This window comes from Panthera tigris, chromosome B3 (genome assembly GCF_018350195.1).
Source record: "Panthera tigris isolate Pti1 chromosome B3, P.tigris_Pti1_mat1.1, whole genome shotgun sequence".
Lineage (NCBI taxonomy): Eukaryota > Metazoa > Chordata > Mammalia > Carnivora > Felidae > Panthera > Panthera tigris.
This window is the reverse complement of record NC_056665.1, coordinates 121,823,601-121,842,878: the sequence shown is the minus strand read 5'-3', so window position 1 is coordinate 121,842,878 and position 19,278 is coordinate 121,823,601. Positions and strand designations below refer to the sequence as shown.

The following is a 19,278-nucleotide window of genomic DNA, read 5'->3' as shown; positions in this document are numbered from 1 at the left end:
CAGGGTGCTGGCAGGACTGCATTCCCTCTGAAGGCCCCAGGGAGAAGCCTTCCTTGCTCTTCCTAATTTCCAGCAATCTTCACTGTTCCTTGAGTTTGCAGCTGCACCACTCAAATCTCTACTGCCACTGTCACATGGCCTCCTTGCAAGGACACCAGTTGTTGGATTTAGGACCCACCCCAATCCAGTATAAACTCCTTAAGTTACCGAATGACAGCTGCCAACACCTCATTTCACATTCTCAGGCTCTAGGTAGAACAGCAATGGGGTCCAGAAGTGTGGGGGACATGAAGTAACCCAGTACAACACTTAGGCAGAGTCCTGATCCATAATTTCATAAAAGGAAACTGGGGTTGTGGAGTGGGGAGTCCCTGCTAGGGGCAAACCTAGGAAGAGGTGAGGTTGAGAGACGCCAAAGGCAGCAAGTGAGTCATGGAGGAAACCAACTGTAAGCGAAGTTGACCAGCAGGATGAACATGAGAATATGAGCGACAGAGAGGAGTGGAAGAGCACCCCAAAGGCCCCACTCAACCCCGTCCCTTCCTAAACCATGGGTACAGGACACACTAAGTCTGCCCTCTTGCCTCGGCTCGTTCAAGTTGGGGTTCTGATCCTCGTGACCACAAAAGCACTAATGCCTCCATCTATGACAGCTTGATCTGCGGCCTCCAACTATTCCTATGATAAAGCCATCACCTCCAGGAGTTAACCTCCAGAATGTGACCTTATTTGGATATAGTGTCATCACAGATGTAATTAGTTAATATGAGGTCACACTGGCATTGGTGTGGGGGGGGGTCCCTAATCCAATATGACTGTGTCCTTATGAAGGGGGCAATTTGGACACAGAAACAGACACGCACACACAGGAAGAACACTAGGCGAGCATAAAGGCAGAGATCAGGGTGGTACTTCTCCAAGCAAAGAATGACAAAGATAGCCAGCAAACCACCAGAGGCTGGAGGAAAGGCCTGGAACAGACTGCCCCTCGCAGCCTCAGATTGAGCCAACCCTGCCAACACCTGGGTCTCAGACTCCTGCCCAGCAGAACTGAGACTACGGATTCCTGTTGTTTAAGCCAGCAGTCTGCGGTGCTCTGTTACAGCAGCACTCGTAATCTAACACACCCCCACCCAAAGGGCCTGCCATCCCGCCCTGCTGCTCTCTATGCTTGGGCACCTGGAGCTGTGCTCAGAACTCACCACCCTCGAATGGCCCCATCCTTTCCCTCTGCCAATCTCACTCATCCTCCGAGGGCCACCTCCCCCAAGAACCCTCTTCTGAACTTCCCCCTGAACTTTCCCTGCATCAGCCCCACAGCTGAGTGCTTAATTGTTCTCTAATTACTTCCTCTGTGAATTGTTCTGTCTGCCCAGCTTTGGGAGAGAGGGAGGGTGGAACGTGGCTTTGACATATTCTAGATCCCCCACAGCATTGGCAGAGAGGTAAGTACCTATCAGCTGCTCAACAAGTCTGTATTTTCTGAGCGAGCAAAGCAGTCAGTGGTGGGCCCCAACCTTCCCGAGTCTGTGAACGGGGCACCATAAGCTGAGGCAGTTTCTCCAGCAAACAGCCCAACACAGCAGCTAAGTGGAGGGTCTGGGTCTGGGCACCACCCTGCAGGTTAGACCCCAAAGAGGGGGACGTGCCACAAGCATGGTCTGCAGATTGAAGGGGAACAGTGAGTACGCGGATATGACCATCCCAACCACCGTCAGCGGGAAAGCTGGCTGAAGGATACAAAGAATACCCTAGAATCCTCTTACTATGATGGATCAACTTATGAAAATAGAGCTTCCTAAAGTCCACAGGAGACTCCAAGGTCCCAAGGAGGTGAAAGCCACTTGAGCCCCTCCACGTTGCCTTGCCAGCAAGACCAGCCTCATCTCTGAGAGTTGGCCGTCTCACTTCCAGACAGTATGCTCCCAGCCCTGAACAGAACGAACAGTCCAGGAGGACGAGCACTGGATCAGGAGTCAGGAGGCCTGGGTTCAAGTCTCGCTTCTCCCGCCACCCAGTTGTGCCACTCTGGGCCAGTGACTTCCTGCTCTGAGCCCGTTTCCTCACCATTGAAACACGAGGGTTGGATGAGGTGACTTCTAAACCGTTACAACCCGGGAGTTAGTTACTCCCTTGGGTAACCTTCATCTAAGGCGCTTTGCCACTGAACAATGAAGGCCAAACGAGTCAGTGTTTGTCAACCCCAGTGGGGTGCTGGATATAATCTGGGGGTCCCAGTCTCCCTGCTTCATTTTGTCCTCACAACTGCTCTGCAGGTGACAACCAGAGCTAACAGCTGCAGGATTTACTGTGCACCAGGCCCCGCCCCCCAGATGGGCTATAGTTCTCAAGCCCTGTCATGACCCTATTAGTGAGCAGGTTCTCTTATCCCGGTTTACAGACAAGGGAACTAGACTCAGAAAGAACTAACGACACAGTTAAAGTCTGGTAGCATTTAGGATTTTTGCAAGGCCCCCTGCCTCCAAAGCCTATTTTATTAACTATGAGGCCATACTGCCTCAGAAATGACCCTTTTGTTCCTTCCGGAAGCCAGACCCTGCCCTTGCCTTCACCCCGTAGTTTAGATAGCCCCAGACACGCCCTCACACAGCCCTCCACAGGCTCCCATGGGTACGTCCCAGGGGGCTATGGAAGTGAGACCGAGGCAGGAGCAGAGCTGACCACCCTGAGGACTCTAGGACCCATAACGCCATGCCATGACATCCCGCGTCAGACAGAGTGTCTCAGTGCAGGTAACAACCCATTACTGAGCACCTTTGCTGTGCCAGGCACTGGACAGTGCTCTGAGAGGACCCCAGGATGAGTGGGAGGAGACCACCCACCCCAAGAACATAAACCCAGCACTGAAATGACCAGACACAAGTCAAGTGCTCTGGATTCACAGTCCAACCTGGCTGAGGAAGCCACCGAAGGCTGCAAGGGGACAGGGGGACTCCAAGTAGTTCTGCAATTCAACTCAACCACACTTACTAACACCTACTATGTGCAGAGTCCACACTAGGCCCCATGGGAGGTTCAAGATGGGAAAGCAGCCCACCTGAATGCAACAAATAACTGCATAAGAGCTGCGACAGGGGACGGAAAGTACTCAGGGGGTATGTGAGGAGGCCAAGGTACAATTTCACTGGAAACTGTACCTCAGTTTCCCATCTGTAAAATAAGTAATAACAGTACGTCTCTCAGAGGGTCTTGGTGAGAAGTAAATTGATGTGTGTGGAATTTCTGAGGCAGTGCCTGCCCCTGGCAAGCACTCAGGGTGTGTGTGTGTGCATGTGTATGTTGTTGTTGTCAGACCCCGAGCTCAGAGGATGAGAAAGAGCCTGGTGACTTAAGAAGGGGATGAGAGAGGACAGACCCAGAGTGCATGGAGTGAACCCCCACAGCGTGTGGCCAGGGCGTAGCCGTGTGAAGACGGGAGCAGGCCATGAGGCTGGAAAGAAAGCGGGGAGCAGCTCCTGACCTGCTCTCTGGGGGCTCCATTCCACTGGCTGTGGAAGAGCCATGCAGAAGCTGTCCAACAATGGGCCGAAGGTGCCTTGGAGATGGAGCGGGGTCCCAGGGAGGAGCCTCTCGGGGCAGAGGTAGGGCAGCACTCAGCGAGGAGGCCGGGGCCAGGAGGCCTGGGGAAGAGGAGCCACCGCCACGGCAGCCACCTCGGTCTCTCCCTCAGTGACTGATGGCACACCATCCGTCCCGGCTGACACTAATGCTTCCCGCCATCCATCTCCTACTCGTTAAATTACCATTTTATGGCCAAAATCTCTCTCTCATAATTGATAAAAATCTCCTTTTGATGTTCAGCATTATTGGGGGGAAAATGTTTTTTTTATTCTTCATTATGTTTTCAATATAAATGTATTTTTTATTGAGAGCTGCTGGGAAGTCTGGAGGAGGTGACTCTCTCCCCCTCGCCCCCCAGTCCTCCCCACACGCAGCTTTGTGGCCATCAGCTCCTTCTGTTCCACTCCCAGAATGCTTACACAGCAGCCGTCTTGGGGATCGTCTGGGGAGACAAAGAAACCAGACGCCGGAACAAACAAAGGTTGTGCTGAGGGCCAAGAGACAGCTGAAGCCCTCAAGGTGGCCCTCAGCTCCAGGCCAGTGGGGCAGCCAGGGGTGGTGAATCAGGGTGAGCTGGCCTCAGGCGGATCTTTGGCAATGTGCAAGAACAGTGGCGAGAGCTGCAGAGAGCGGGGACGCCCGGGGGCTGACACAGCACGTGGCCCAGAGGTGTGCTCAGTAAATATTTGTGAGCAAGTAAAAGAAGGACAGGGAGAAGGTGGGGGGGGGGGGGGGGAGTTTTCTGCCAGCCACGGGTACCCCAGGTAGAATCGGCTCCTCTGGCCCCTCTGCCCATGTCCCTTGCCCCAGTCCAACCTAGGGCGTGTTTGTCCCTGCATCTGCCCACACCCAGCTCCTCCAGGACATGAGAAGCAGAGCCAGCTGCCATCCTGCAAGGAGGAGCACAGCACAGCCACCAACTCCTGACCCTGGGCACCTGTGGCTATTCCCACGCCCATTGTGTCAGCTTTAGGGACCAAGAGCAAAACATAGATGCTACTGATGGCCTCAGGACACTGCAACGGTTGAAACTGCCTGGCTGAGCTTCCAGCAGCCCCCAGATTGGGGGTCACGGGGCAGTGCTCAAGAAACCCAGGAGACAGGCTCCCAAGGCAGCCTGTGGGACATTTCTAACAGTGGAAGGGAAGGGGCTGACCAACAGGTGGAACACCAGGTGTTGATCACGGAAGAGAAAGAAGGATTCTACTAGCAAAATAGTATCTGGGACAGAGAACTGTACCAGCATCAGAAAACCTGGTTAAAGACCCAACGCTGCCATTTAATCTCTCAGAATCTCGGTTCTCACACATATAAAGCATCCAGCGTAACACAGAAATCATCGCTAATATTTGCTGGCCATTTGCTCTCTGCCGGGCATGCTCTACATGTTCCACATCCATTAATTCATGTAATCCCCACAGGCATGTACTGTTGTTATCCCCATTTTACAAATGAGGAAAATAAGAGACAGAGAAGATAAGTAACATGTCCAAGGTCACACAGGCAATAAACCAGCAAGCAGTTTAGCTCCAGCCCACCTTCAAGACTCAATAGGAAGCTTGACTGTCATATGAAGGCAAGACCAAGGGTAGAAATGTTTGGTCCTGACTGAGGGCCACGTGGGAACCAGGGGGGTTAATTTTGTGTGTCAACTTGGCTGAGCCATGGTGCCCAGACATTTGGGCAAACTTTATTCTAATATTTTCATAAGGACGCTTTTGAATGAGATTCACATTTAAATTAGTAGACTTTGAACAAAGCAGACTGCCCTCCCTAATGTGGGTGGGCCTCATCTAATCAGCTGAAGGCCTGAATAGCATAAGACTGACTGCCTGGGGCACCAAAAGTTCTGCCAGCAGATGGCCTTTGGACTCAAACTGCAATATCAGCTCTTCTTGGGTCTCCAGATGGACACCCCCTCCAAAGATGCAGGACTTGCCAGCCTCCAAATCGCATAAGCCAATTCCTTCCAACTAATCAATCTCTCTTTACTTACACACACACACACACACACACACACACACACACACACACACCCTCTTGGCTCTGTTTCTCTGGTGAAGATAGACTAACAGAAGAATGAAATCCAGCCCTGGCAGAGCTGCCACCTGAAGGAAGGGATGCCCGGAGGGGGGGCCTTTTACTGCTGCTCACACAGTTCTCCATGCACCAGCAGAGATCCCGCATGCAGGCATGCAGTAATGACAGGGGTCATCCCAGGCTTTGCTACTCACCATCCACGCCCATCATCCCCTCCCCCAGCCCTGAGGCCTCCATGGAAGCCCCTGCTGCAGTCTCTGTCCAGTCTCTGCACTGCCCCCACTCAGCACCCCCACCACCAGGAGCCCCTCACACAGGCCAGACGGTCTCCTGCCTCACTTCCCTGACTTCCACTTCTGCTTCTGCTGGTCCTCATGCCAAGAGCACCTTCTCTCTGCACCCCAACCAAGCTTGATAAATGATGGAGGTTCCTGGGGGAAGAGCTATTTTATCTCTTCCCTGAACTTTTGCTTACACCTTGAGCAAAGCAAGACAAGAACATCACCTTCCACCTGTTCCTGTAGGTTCGTAAGAAACAATGAGGTATGCATTCCCCCACCTGATACACAGCGGTTCTCTTCCACGTTCCAGTGGCCGCTCTGGTCAGATGGTCCATCAAGAATGCCCATCTCCTATGACAGCCTTTCTCCCCAGGTACTATGGGAAATTATAAAACAAGTACGAGTCTAGATCCCTACCATGTGGAGCTCAGGGGTAAAAGACTAATGAAACACATGTCAGAGTGCACAAGCCAGACCCCAATCCCCCAACACCAGTACAAGCGGTGCCCCTAACAAAGGTATTTCTGTGCATCACTCTGGCAGCTGACCTCATTTCCTTCAGTCTCTCATAGAATTTTAGAGCTAGGAAAGAACCTAGCTGCATCCAAAGTTTCTAGAACTGTGCTTTCTTCACTAAATACCAGCTGTTTGGGCAACAAAGAGAGAGAGAAGGAAGGGAAAATGAAGGAAAAGGTGTCTAAACACAGAACTGCAGGCTGTTAGTGACTGCAGGGGGCATCTGAGGAGTCCTAGCCCAGAAGAGAAATGTGTAAGGATGGGTTGGTGGTCAGAACCCTGCCAGGTCCTTCAGCAGGAAGGAAAGAACTCCTGGGGACCAGAGAAGTCAACAGCTTGTTCAGGGTGCAAAGGTGTCAGCCTGGGCTCCTTCCTCTGCATGAATCATGCCCAGGAGAATAAGGAACCCAAGTCTCAGCCACCTGTCAGGGTTCCCCTCTGCTGAAAAGGGTACCTTTCCCTGACGCTCAAGCTCCAGCGCCATCTGCTGGCCAACGTCAGCACTGCACCTAGACCTACAGTCCCAAGGGCAGTTAGGAGACCAAGGTTGAGACCATTCCCAACCCACTCCAGACCCAAGTGACTTTGGAGACACCAGAAATGATGCCACCTCCTAGAGTTCGGGCTTCCAACTGCTTCCCAGAACGTGTCCTGCAGGACTTAGGCCTAACATTCAAAATAAAAGGGAAAAAGCAAGTTTCTTTCTGGTAATACTAGCTGAGAAACTTCTAAGACACAGACACAAAAAACATTTCTGAAAGATTTCTGCCAGACAGAAGCTCTGTTGTAGGAGACAAAGCACTGGTCTGGTAATCAGAAGATCCAAGGCCTCGTCCTATCACTCACACGCCCCTCCCTTAGCTCTGTGGTCCCATCCCCACCCCACACATCCCTACGCCAGGACAGTGCCCCTTTATTCGCTCTCCCCTCCACACTGATGGCACCGGCTGCAGTGCAGAGATTATGCACTGCTCCAGAATCACATGTAAATCACAGGGTCCAGAAGAACTGCAAGTTCATGCTCATCTCCCACACCCTGCTGGGGGACCCCTCAGGATCAGCCCCATCTGCCTGGGAGAGGGCATGGACTGGTGTAAGGACACTAGTGACCCTGTAAGGCCTTTGCTGATGGGAAGGGTAGATACAATGAACCAGCACAGCCAGAACACTCTGGCCACCCCCCTGCACTTCGGTCTGAGATTTAGGGGCAGCTATGTAGTCTTTGAGCTCCAGGTGTCTTCGAAGCCCATCCAAGAACTCGAACCCAGACAGCAAATGGGGATACAGGACAGACTTGGCTTCCTTTAACCACGTTCTTGAAACTGGGGACGAAACAAAGCTTTCTACTGAGGTCCCAGGGCCACAGTCGGTGGGGTCCACTCGGATATCTTCCTGGTGGGGAGAGCTGCTCCCCAAGAAGTGTCGTGGAAGAGGCGGGAGGAGGAGGGAAGTGCAAAGTGAGTGACTTTCCCCGCCCTCACACCCCCACACCCACCTACCCTGTTCCCACATAGCCCCTTTCCCCTCCCTCCACCCACAGAATGAGAAAGTGTGTCACCAGGGAACAAATGCCATCTTCCCAGGAGGGAGGAGGAGGAGGAAGAGGGGGAGGAAAGACTTCAATTGTGCGTCTGTGGGGGCTGGGGTAAGAAAGCAGAGGTTGCCGAGCTTCCCAGCTGTGAAGGACGCCCCCTCAGAACCGTGACCTTGACATTAGCCTGCCCTATTCAGAGGGCTCAAGACAACCTGTGGGGCAGGAGCCTCAGGCCACCATGCTCAGGACCACATGGCCAGGGAGGCCTAGAGAAGAGGCCCTGAAGATGCAGACAAAATCTTTTAACCCCATACATCCTTTGGCCAGCTGTGTGGGCCCATCGTGACTGCTGACACCCCAAACTTCTCGTCTCGCTCTACCCTGGCTTACAGGGGGCCACTGACCCGCTCTTGCTTCCCACTCCAGCCCTCCACAGACAAGCCGGCCTAGAAGGGTTAATCTGATGCCTTCCCTCCCTTGCATCCGCCCCCACGAGCTGCCACATGCCAGCAATGATGCACTTCACACTGTTATTACAGTGATTTATTTAGTTTTAATTGGGGGGTGAATCTCGTGCTATAGGAAGCAGGAGGCCAACAGCCTTGGCAAGAAGCAAAGCCATGCACAGGCCTGTGCCATGCCAATCTGGTCCCCTCTGCCTGGGGTATCTCCATCCTAACCTTGCTCCTCCTAGCTTGTGGGCTTGCTCCTGACTCTAGCCCTAAATCGGGTTTACCCTCCACTTAATCTCCACCACCCAAGCTTTTATCCCTCATCTGCAAAATGGGGTTAATGACAGGTAGGTACCTAACACTACTGCGAGGATCAGGTGAGATAATGCAGGGAACACAGCACTGCCATCCACACACAGTAAACCCTCCATAACTGATAGATATGATTAGGTTGCGCCATATGAATCCCATTACATTGCAGGGCAAAAACAATCACACATCAACTATTTCATACGGTTCAACCATCTTTTTCACTGAGGGCCACTGAGGTTCCTTCTCACCCCTTCGATTTCACTGCTGAAAGTTGCCACGAAGTATGTTTCCATTCCAGGGGTGAAGCCCCAGCAGCCAGCAGGGACAGCTCTGCCAGAGCCTTAGAAGCATCCCATCCCAGCACCCATCGCTCCCGGCACGGGCAGCTACCTCTTTGCCCAGGTCCTCACGGATGACCCGGCGGACCTCTTGCATGCTGCTCTGTGGAGCCTGGCTGTGCAGCACCTTCAGCGTGCTGGTATACTCCTCAGGCAGCAGGTAGTCCAGAGCGCCCAGGTGCTGGCCCACCTTGATGAAAGTGCCCCGGTTGGCACAGCAGAGCTCGCAGAGACGCCTGGCAGAACGGAGGTGCACCTGCAGGGAGATGGGCCAGGAACAGAGAGGTGTGAGTGCACACTGCCCATTGGACATTCTTTCCCTTTCCTGCCCCCACTGGTTGAAGAGCCTGATTCGCTCCGAGAGTACGTACACACAAACACACACACACACACACACACACACACACACACACACACACACCCTTCATTCACCTTCTGCCTCAATGCTCTCCTTTGGTCTCAGTACCTAGGGCCAGCAATTCTGACCTCATACTGACTGAGGCTGGACTCTTCATAGGGCCCGATGTGCCCATGCTTCTGGTCTTTTCTCCATCAAAACTTACCTGGCCCAGGAACCAGAGCAGTTGTTCAAGGCTTTTAAGCAAATCTAATCTACTGATGATTCATTTGTGGATACACTGAGTTGTATGTTTGCCACCCAACCCTCAGACATACCAATAATACTATCTGTTTGGAGGTCTACAATTTCTAAAACATGCTCATACGCATTCTTTCTTTTAATCCTTACGGCAGCTCAGGGAGTCAGGTATTGGTATATTTAAAAATAAGAAACTCAGGGGTGCCTGAGTAGTTCAGCCGGTTAAGCATCTGACTCTTGATTTTGGCTCAGGTTATGATCTCGTGAGATTGAGCCCTGAGTTGGGCTCTACACTGACAGTGTGGAGCTCACTTGAGATTCTCTCTCTCTCTGCCCCTCCTCCACTTTTGGGTGCTTGCTCTTTCTCTCGCTCTCTCTCTTTCTCAAAAATAAACTTTGGGGCACCTGGGTGGCTCAGTCAGTTAAGCGTGCAACTTCGACTCAGGTCATGATCTTGCAAGCCCACATCGGGCTCCGTGCTGACAGCTCAGAACCTGCAGCCTGCTTCTGTTTCTGTGTCTCCCTCTCTCTCCGCCCCTCGCCTGCTCACACTCTGTCTCTTGCTCTCGAAAATAAACTTTAAAAAAATATTAAGAAATAAACAATAAATAAATGATAGAAATAAGAAACTCAGATGTTGTGCTTATACAGAAATAGCTACTGTAGCTAATAAATGTCAAAGGAAAGTCTAGAAAACATGCTAAACCTAGGGCTCTTTTAACTCAAACTTTAGCAGGGGTCTCCTTTTTTTCTTAATTTTTTTTTATTTTGAGAGAGAGAGAGAGAGAGCATAGGAGGGGAGGGGCAGAGAAGAGAGGGAGAAAGAAAATCATAAGCAGGCTCCATGCTGTCAGCACAGAGCCCAACATGGGGCCCAATCTCACAAACTATGAGATCATGACCTGGGCAGAAACCAAGAGTCAGACATGTAACAGACTAAGCCACCCAGGCAACCCTAGCCTCCTCTTAACTGGAAGAAAAGTTTTACTGGGAAGTGTCAGGTGCATGGAGCAGGCAGCTGGGCTGGTCTCCTAGGACAGGGCAGCCTTCAGCCTGATGCCCGCTGTCCTTCCAGAGCTGGGGGGTGGCCCCCGTTGGGGACACACTGGGCTATGTGTCCCCAGTCATCACCCCAGCTCAGCTGAAGGTCCTGGAACTGTGAGGTCCTGTCTTCCTGGAGCTACAGCTTCTGTGGCAGGATAGGGCTGTGGGCACACACAGAAGGTAAGGGAGCCCAGTGCCCTCTGGGAACCTCTTCCACCCATGCAATCAACAAAGAGGGAGTAAACATCTACACAGACTTACACTCTCTTGAGTGTTATGGAAGATGCCGACATAATTAAGCACATATTGGAGGCAATAAACCACCTGAGGAGTTAAATAACTTTTGGCAACAATGATGGAACAAACAGTTAAAGATCCTATATAGTTAGTTGCCAAGTGCATCGCACATAAAACTGTTACTTTAGAAATTAAGAAGAGAACACCCTTGTCCTGGCAGCCCAGGAGCCCATCTGCCCTGTTTCACCACAGCACAACAGATGCCCCAGACTCCAGGCACTGCGGGCTGTGCCCAGACCCTTGTGGGCACCCACTACTGGCTCCACTGGACACCTCTACCTCCCACCCCAATGAACCCTTGGGGAACCCTATATACACATGACTCCATCCCCCTACACAGAGTATGCCAGCCTTGACATGGACACCTGGTCCAAGCTGGGCCACAAAGTCTTTTTTACCCTGCCGGGAGGGCACAGGAAAAAGGAAATTAACCCTAAGGATTAAGAGGAGAGAAAGCTTTTAGATGGATCAAAGGATCGTGGGAATGGGGTGGATTCTCTTTAAGAATTTGGAACTGGGGGCGCCTGGGTGGCTCAGTCGGTTGAGCGTCCGACTTCGGCTCAGGTCGTGATCTGACATGATCTTGACAGCTGGTGAGTTCAAGCCCCGCATCGGGCTCTGTGCTGACAGCTCGGAGCCTGGAGCCTGCTTCAGATTCTGTGTCTCCCTCTCTCTCTGCCCCTCCCCTGCTCATGCTCTGCCTCTCTCTGTCTCAAAAATAAATAAAAACATTAAAAAAAATTAAAAAAAAAAAGAATTTGGAACTGGGGACTCAGCTGGCCAGTGGCACATGGGCAGTAAATCAATGCTATGGCTGGCCAAGGCCATGCTCAAGCCCTGGTTTTGAGGAAGTGAGAAAGAAGGCAAACTGTGGTCAACCATGGAACTGGGCATTTCTTCATGGTACAAAGGTCCAGGCTAGTGTGAACAATCATTCCCCAAATTCCAACCCAGAAGAAGAGAGATCAAAATCACTGGCAGAATAAGACGCAACACATAGGCATCCACAATCCACTAGTCCTAAGATACGGTACGGCCGGAGCCCACATCCAACCGGACACTCCCGGCTAGGCTGTCCCGGCACCCGGCCACCCTCTCCCCCAAGGAGGCAGGCTCAGCCCCTACATCAAAGCTGCTCTGGGGTCAAGGCCACATGGAAGCAGAGGACTAGAAGGTGGGGTGAGGCCACATCCCACTTTCCCCTCCCTGCCCAGGAAAGGCATCAACCACTGTGTTCACTGGGACTTACAGCAGGCCAGTCCCGTGCCCTCCAGCACATGGGAAGATGTGATGGAGCCATTCGTGCACAGAGAATGACTTGCCACAACAGGATCACACTGAGAACCGCAGGAGCTTAGATGCAAGAAACGGGAGGACCGGAATTAGAGCAAAGGCTTGGCTCACAGGAGGGCAGTGGGTGTGTGCTGCTCAGAACTATGGCCTCCAGACTCCAAATCCATCCTTCTCCACCCTGCACTGTGATCCTGGGGCTGCATCCTGTCATTTCTCCTTTATCAGATGGTTTGTTATTAGGGGACTCTGGAGGGACACTGAGGCCACAGAAGAGCAAGGAGGCCCCATTACCAGAGCCAGTGTGGCATTTTAGCTCAGCAGCCGGCAGGCCAGTGGCTTGAGGGTGCCCCCTTCAGTGGCCCTCCCAGACCAGACCCGCCTCACTAAATTTTCCCATAACTGGCAGGCCCCTCTTATGGCCCAGCTCAAGCCCACACCCTCCAGCCAATTGTTCTGACCAGCTAGCAGAGGGTTCCTATACATTAGCTCTGGGCCACACTCCTACAAATTTCACTGTCACCCAGGAGGCTGCTCCCACGGACCCTGCCTTCCACCATGTCTCCTCACCACTGGGCAGACCTCCATCTCAGCCCTGCAGGTGGGAGGCCCTCAGCTGAGTTCTGTCCTTATTCACTACCCTTCAGCCCCAGAGGGAACAGCTGCTTTATATGTTTACTACTTCTGTACCCTTAGAATCTTTTTTCACTCCTCGAGTTAACTACCTTTTACTTTTCCTAATTAATCATCTTTTCTATTAAGTTTTCCCCACTCAACCCTCTTGCACTGTTGGTGGGAATGCAAACTGGTGAAGCCACTGTGGAAAACAGTATGGAGGTTCCTCAAAGTTAAAAATAGAACTACCCTACAATGTAGCGATCATACTAGTAGGTATTTACTCAAAGAATACAAAAATACTAATTCAGAGGGATACATGCACCCTGATGTTTAAAACAGCATTATCTACAATAGCCAGACTATGGAAACAGCCCAAGTGTCCATAGACTAATGAATGTGTAAAGGAGATATGATATACAGATAAATATATATATATATACATAAATATACATATATAGACACATACACAATGGTGTATATACGTACGTGTATGTATGTATACATATACAGAGAGATAGATATATACATACACACACACAATAGAATATTACTCAGCCATCAAAAAGAATGAAATCTTGCCATTTGCAATGGCGTGGATGGAACTAGAGTATATTATGCTAAATGAAGTAAGTCAGAGAAGACATACCATATGATTTCACGCACAAGTAGAATTTAAGAAACAAAGCAAAGAAGCAAAGGGGGGAAAAGAGAGAGAGAAATCAAGAAACAGACTCTTAACTACAGAAAACAAACTGATGGCTACCAGAGGGGAGATGGGGGAGGGGGTGGGAGATAAGTGAAATAGATGATGGGGATTAAGGAGGGCACTTATTGTGACGACCACTGGGTGACATATGAAAGTGTTGAATCACTATACTGTACACCTGAAACTAATATTACACTGTATGTTAACTAATTAGAATTTAAATAAAAACTTCAAAAATAGTCAAAAAATAGGGTGGATTCCATTCTAAACTTTTTAATACAGTGTGTGTTATACAATTTACTTACACAATAATCAATGTGAAATAAAGATACCAGAAATGTAAAAAACTTTTTAAAAAGTCTTCCCCAGAGAGATTACTGGTGTGAATGGTCCCTGGTGGATACACAGGATTAGTCCTTGAAATCAAATTTGAATAAATTAGGATAAAAAGGGCACTTCAGATAAAGAGAGCAATACAGGACTACATATCTGCATGCATGTATGTGTGTTGTTGAAGACCTAACTTCGTTTTCTTTAGACTGGATTCACATCTGCATTTGTCTCTGCTGCTGGCAGCCCTCAGTAATATTCTAGGGGCGCCTGGATGGCTCAGACACTTAAGAGTCTGACTCTTGATTTTGGCTCATGATCTCACGGTTCAGTTCATGAGATCAAGCCTCGTGTACGGCTCCACGCTGACAGCATGGAGCCTGCTTAGGATTCTCTCTCTCCTCTCTCCGTTCCTCCCATGCTCACTTATATATGCTCACTCTCTCTCTCTCTCTCAAAATAAATAAACTTAGAAAAAAAGAAGGAAAGCATCAGCCTACTGCCCCTCACCTGTGGCTTGAACCCAGGATACCTCTTGGCACAAAGTAATGGTCACCTTCAAGACACTGGGCAATATGGGGAGCCCTCTCTGGTCACACAAGCCCAGGAAAGCTAGTCAGTCCCCAACTCACCAGCTACTCGGCACACAGCCACGGGGGCAGAGACCATGAGTGTCCCTATACGCTCTTGCCCTATGGGCAAGCTGTCCATGTGCCATAAATGTAGATTAATGACAACTATGGGTTATATACTCACAAAACCGCCATCCATGAAGCTGAGTCAGCATCTACTGCAAATGGCACCCACATTTCAACTAAAGAAGCTCCAAAGTCACCTTCAACCAGCTTCTAAATACACACACACACACACACACACACACACACACACGAAGAACATTGCCACTCACCAAAAACTTACATTCTTTTAAGGCCAAAAGACACAAATGCTGAAGAATAGAGTAGGGCCTCTGATCTCCGGGGTCCCTTTTCAGCTCCAGCTCCTAGGGCTTCACTGTCCTTTGGGATCAGAAGGTGGGTCCCATTCAAAATTTCAAGAAACTACTAGCTTAGTAAAAACCCCCCTTTCAGCATTTACTTCCTTAATCTGATACCTTAAGGGGCAGTACCTGCTGGCAGCAGGGACCATCCACAGGGATCCCATGGTTTCTACCACCCAGGAACCTTTCCCCCAACAAGGAGCGTGCTCAATGAAAAGGCAAAGCTCCTGGAATCTCGGATCTCTGCATTCCCCTGAATCTACTCCTTCATTCTACACATCTTCAAGCATGCACCTACATAGGCATAGGCAGCAGGAAGGACGACAAAAGTTAGTTTACACTAGTACTGTACAACAGAAGTCGCTGCAATGGCAGAAATGTTCTACATCTGCACTATCCAATAACACAGTGGCCACTAGCAGCTACCAGTGGCTGCTGGCCGCTTGACATGTGGCTACTGTGACTGAGGAACTGAATTCTCCATTTTTTTTTAATGTTTAGAGAGAGAAAAAGCACAAGCAACGGAGAGGGGCAGAGGGAGAGAGGGAGGGGGGGAGAGAGAGAGAGACAGAGAGAGAGGGAGAGGGAGAGAGGGAGAGGGAGAGAGGGAGAGGGAGAGAGAACCCCCAGCAGGCTCCACACTCAGCACAAAGACCAATGCAGGGCTAGATCCCATGACCTTGGGATCATGACCTGGGCCAAAAATCAAGAGTCAGACGCTCAACCAACCTAGCCACCTAGGCATCCTTAATTTTAAAGTATTTAAATTTAAATCAGGGCAGCTGGGTGGCTCAGTCATTAGACATCTGACATTGGCTCAGGTCATGATCTCACATTCATGAGTTTAAGCCCCGCTTCAGGTGAGCCCTGCTTTTCTCTCTCTCTCTCTCTCTCTCTCTCTCTCTCTCTCTCTCTCTCTCTCTCTCTTTCCCTCTCTGCTCCTCTTGGGATTCTCTCTCTCTCTGCCCCTTGCTCACTTGCTCCCTCTCACTCATTAATTATTAATTAATTAATTTAAATAATCACATGTGGCTAATGGCTACCATACTGGACAGCTCAGGATTATAAATCAGTAACAACTATAATAAATAATCATTTATTTAGTGCCTTGGTCTACGTACTATTCCCGGCCTACAGTAAATGCTGAAATATACGTGGTTGATATTGTTTTTAAATCTGCCCCATATATCCATAAAATAGATCTTAATATGTGTCTTTAAAGATGACAAAATGATCTCAGAGAGGTTCAGTAACATTCCCAAGGTCCTAGAGTCAGTAAAGGATGAAATGGTGGTGTGTTCAAGCATGTGCTGGAGGCAGGCATGAACTGAATTTCTCCACGTGCTCGCACAGTGGGAATGCAAGCATTGTGGGGAGGGTCTTCGTGGGCAAGGAGTTCACCATGCAGACCAAGAGGTGGCCATGCACCATGACACTAGAATCATCGATGGCAGGCAATAAAGGTAGTTGCCCAGTAACTCCCAGGTATGAGAACACCTGGCTGGCACCGGGGCGGCCATGGAAGTTGAATCAAGCGTATACATTTATTTTTTTTTTTTTAACGTTTATTTATTTTTGAGACAGAGAGAGACAGAGCATGAACAGGGGAGGGGCAGAGAGAGAGGGAGACACAGAATCTGAAACAGGCTCCAGGCTCTGAGCTGTCAGCACAGAGCCTGACGTGGGGCTTGAACTCATGGACCGTGAGATCATGACCTGAGCCGAAGTCGGATGCTCAACCGACCGAGCCACCCAGGCACCCCTCAAGCGTATACATTTAAAAGGCCAATGAAAACTGCAGACGGCCTTGAACACAACAAGATGGGAGTCATAAAACATGATTAATAGCAATGGCTTTGGAATCAAAAACACCTGAGTTTAAATCCTACTTTGAGACTTACCTGCCCTATAACCTTGGACAAGTTAATTAACTTTGGGGCCTCAGTTTCCTCATCAGTAAAAGGAGGAGAAAAATGGTGACTGTCACTGTGATGGTCATATGAAGTAATTAATAAAAAAGAGTTTTAGTACAGGGCTCAGCACACAGTCACTGCTCAATATATTAATCAAAAAAGATGGTGGGGGGAGTGGAAACCACCATTCCTAGAAAAATGAAATTGAAAATAAAAATAAAAAAGAACACTCCGGGCCCATCCAAACTCCCTATTTTTTGTTCAGACCAACAAGTCTAGACCACAATCTAATAGAAACAATAGCTAATTTCATGCTCTGTCATCTAAATGGCAGAGCATCCGTACACAAGAAATGCAAACAGCGATACAGCGTTATTCTCAACACTGACTTAACTTTCTCTGCCCCAAGACCCTACTTCCTCTACTAACACCGACCACCTATCAGCTCACTGACCCAAGTGCTGCCTTAACCAAGCACCTGGTTTCTCTGGCTGGTTGGGGGTGTAGCTGCAGCATGTCCTCACTGCAGAGGCCTGACATTCCCCCTTCTGTCCCTCCCAAAATAATGGCAGGAACAGCTGGCGTGGTCTCCCTGCCCCTCCTCCAACTTCATTTTCACTCCCAGCTCAATAACTTGCCTTATGATTATCTCATTACCAATAACCTTGCTGTAATGAGTTTTAATCTGCCTCATATTAATTAAAAGCATTGTTATTAGCCAGCTTGGTTTAGAGTTTTGAAAGTGAATAGCTAATAAGATCAACTCAGTACTGATTAATTATTGATTGGGAGGGAGGGAACAAAGGCCCAAAGAGGGCAATTCTTGACTCATGTCTAAACACCCAAGAGCAGGGGCTTGGGCCTCCAAACTCAGCAGGAAGGTACCAAAGTCAGACTGAATCAACAAGGCTCCTCATCAGAACTGGGCAGTATCTTTCTGTGCCTACAGCCTTCTCACAGCCATGGTGAACATTCCTAAAACCCACCGGACTTTCTGCAATAAGTGTGGCAAGCACCAACCCCACAAAGTGACACAGTACAAGAAAGGCAAAGATTCTCTTTATGCCCAGGGAGAGCGGTGTTATGACAGGAAGCAGAATGGCTATGGTGGGCAGACTAAGCCGATTTTCCAGAAAAAGGCTGAAACTACAAAGAAGATTGTGCTGAGGCTTGAATGTGTTGAGCCCAACTGCAGATTTAAGAGAATGCTGGCTATTAAGAGATGCAAGCATTTTGAACTGGGAGGAGATAAGAAGAGAAAGGGCCAAGTGATCTAGTTTCTAAGCCTCATATTTTGTTACATTATGAAGACAATAAAATCTTGAGGTTATGTTCAAAAAAAAAAAAAACTGGGCAGTATCTTTACTGGGGTTGACTATACATGTTTGTGACACAAAGAGGAAAGAGACAGACACACAGACATGCCCCACCAACATAGGAAAAAAGAGAGAATCATGAAAGAGTAAGTAAAAGACCCCAAAACAAAACAAAGATTTTTGATAAATTGTTCTAGTCAAAAATTCAAGACCCAAAGGAAACATAATAAAATGTAAACAGTAGGGGCACCTGAGTGGCTCAGTCAGTTAAGCCTCCGACTTCGGCTCAGGTCATGATCTCACGCCTCAGGTCATGATCTCACAGCTCATGGGTTCGAGCCCCGTGTCGGGCTCTGTGCTGACAGCTCAGAGCCTGGAAGCCTGCTTTGGACTCTGTGTCTCCCTCTTTTTTTTCCCCTCCCCTGATCACACTCTTTCTCTCTCTCAAAAATAAATAAACATAAAAAAATTTTTAAAAATAAAAAATAAAATGTAAACAGTAGTATCTCTAGGCTGTGAGATTACAAAAGTATTTTTCTTCTTCATAGGTTTTTCTGTATTTTCCAAATTTCTTATAACTCCTATGTATTACATCCATAATGGGGAAGAATTTTTTTTTAATCATCCCTCCTTCAACATCTTCTACAAATATAAAAGTCCAGCTGATTTTTTATTCAGATTTACAAAACAATGGCTGTTAAGGCATGGGATACCAGGCAGCGAAGGACAGTGATTCCTGAGCAATGGGAAACAAACAAGGTGAACTCTACGATTGTCCCAGTTCACTGCATTAAAAGTTTCCAGGCCCAGCATCAGGAAAGGGAACCCAAGAGGTGCCCAGAGAACTCCCTAAGTTGAGGAGATGGAGCTGAGAGTTCAGGAAGGCCAAAGCAACTAGGGTTCACAGGACAGAGTCCTGGGGAGGAGAGAGCTATACAAAGAAGGAGCCCTAAAGATGTGTGGAGGGCCATCAAAATCCTCGAGAAGAAAGCAGGCAAAAACCTCTTTGACCTTGGCCACAGCAACTTCTTACTCAACACATCTCTGGAGGCAAGGGAAACAAAAGCAAAAATGAACTATTGGAACCTCATCAAAATAAAAAGCTTCTGCACAG

The 19,278-nt window shown here is 49.2% G+C and overlaps 2 protein-coding genes across 5 annotated transcripts in view; one reads left to right on the top strand and one right to left on the bottom strand.

The window, feature by feature from the left end:
• ADCK1 (aarF domain containing kinase 1) overlaps positions 1 to 19,278 on the bottom strand; it is a 149,327-nt gene that overhangs the window by 58,615 nt on the left and 71,434 nt on the right. For 3 of the 4 annotated variants that reach the window (XM_042990239.1, XM_007095005.2, XM_042990240.1), the window contains one exon: positions 9,108 to 9,311. In XM_042990239.1, coding sequence (XP_042846173.1) covers positions 9,108 to 9,311 — 204 coding nt within the window. The other variant, XM_042990242.1, reaches the window with a different exon arrangement.
• LOC102965158 (60S ribosomal protein L36a-like) lies at positions 17,811 to 18,125 on the top strand. The gene has a single exon (XM_015543445.2). The coding sequence runs from the start codon at positions 17,811 to 17,813 to the stop codon at positions 18,123 to 18,125; it is 315 nt and encodes a 104-aa protein (XP_015398931.1).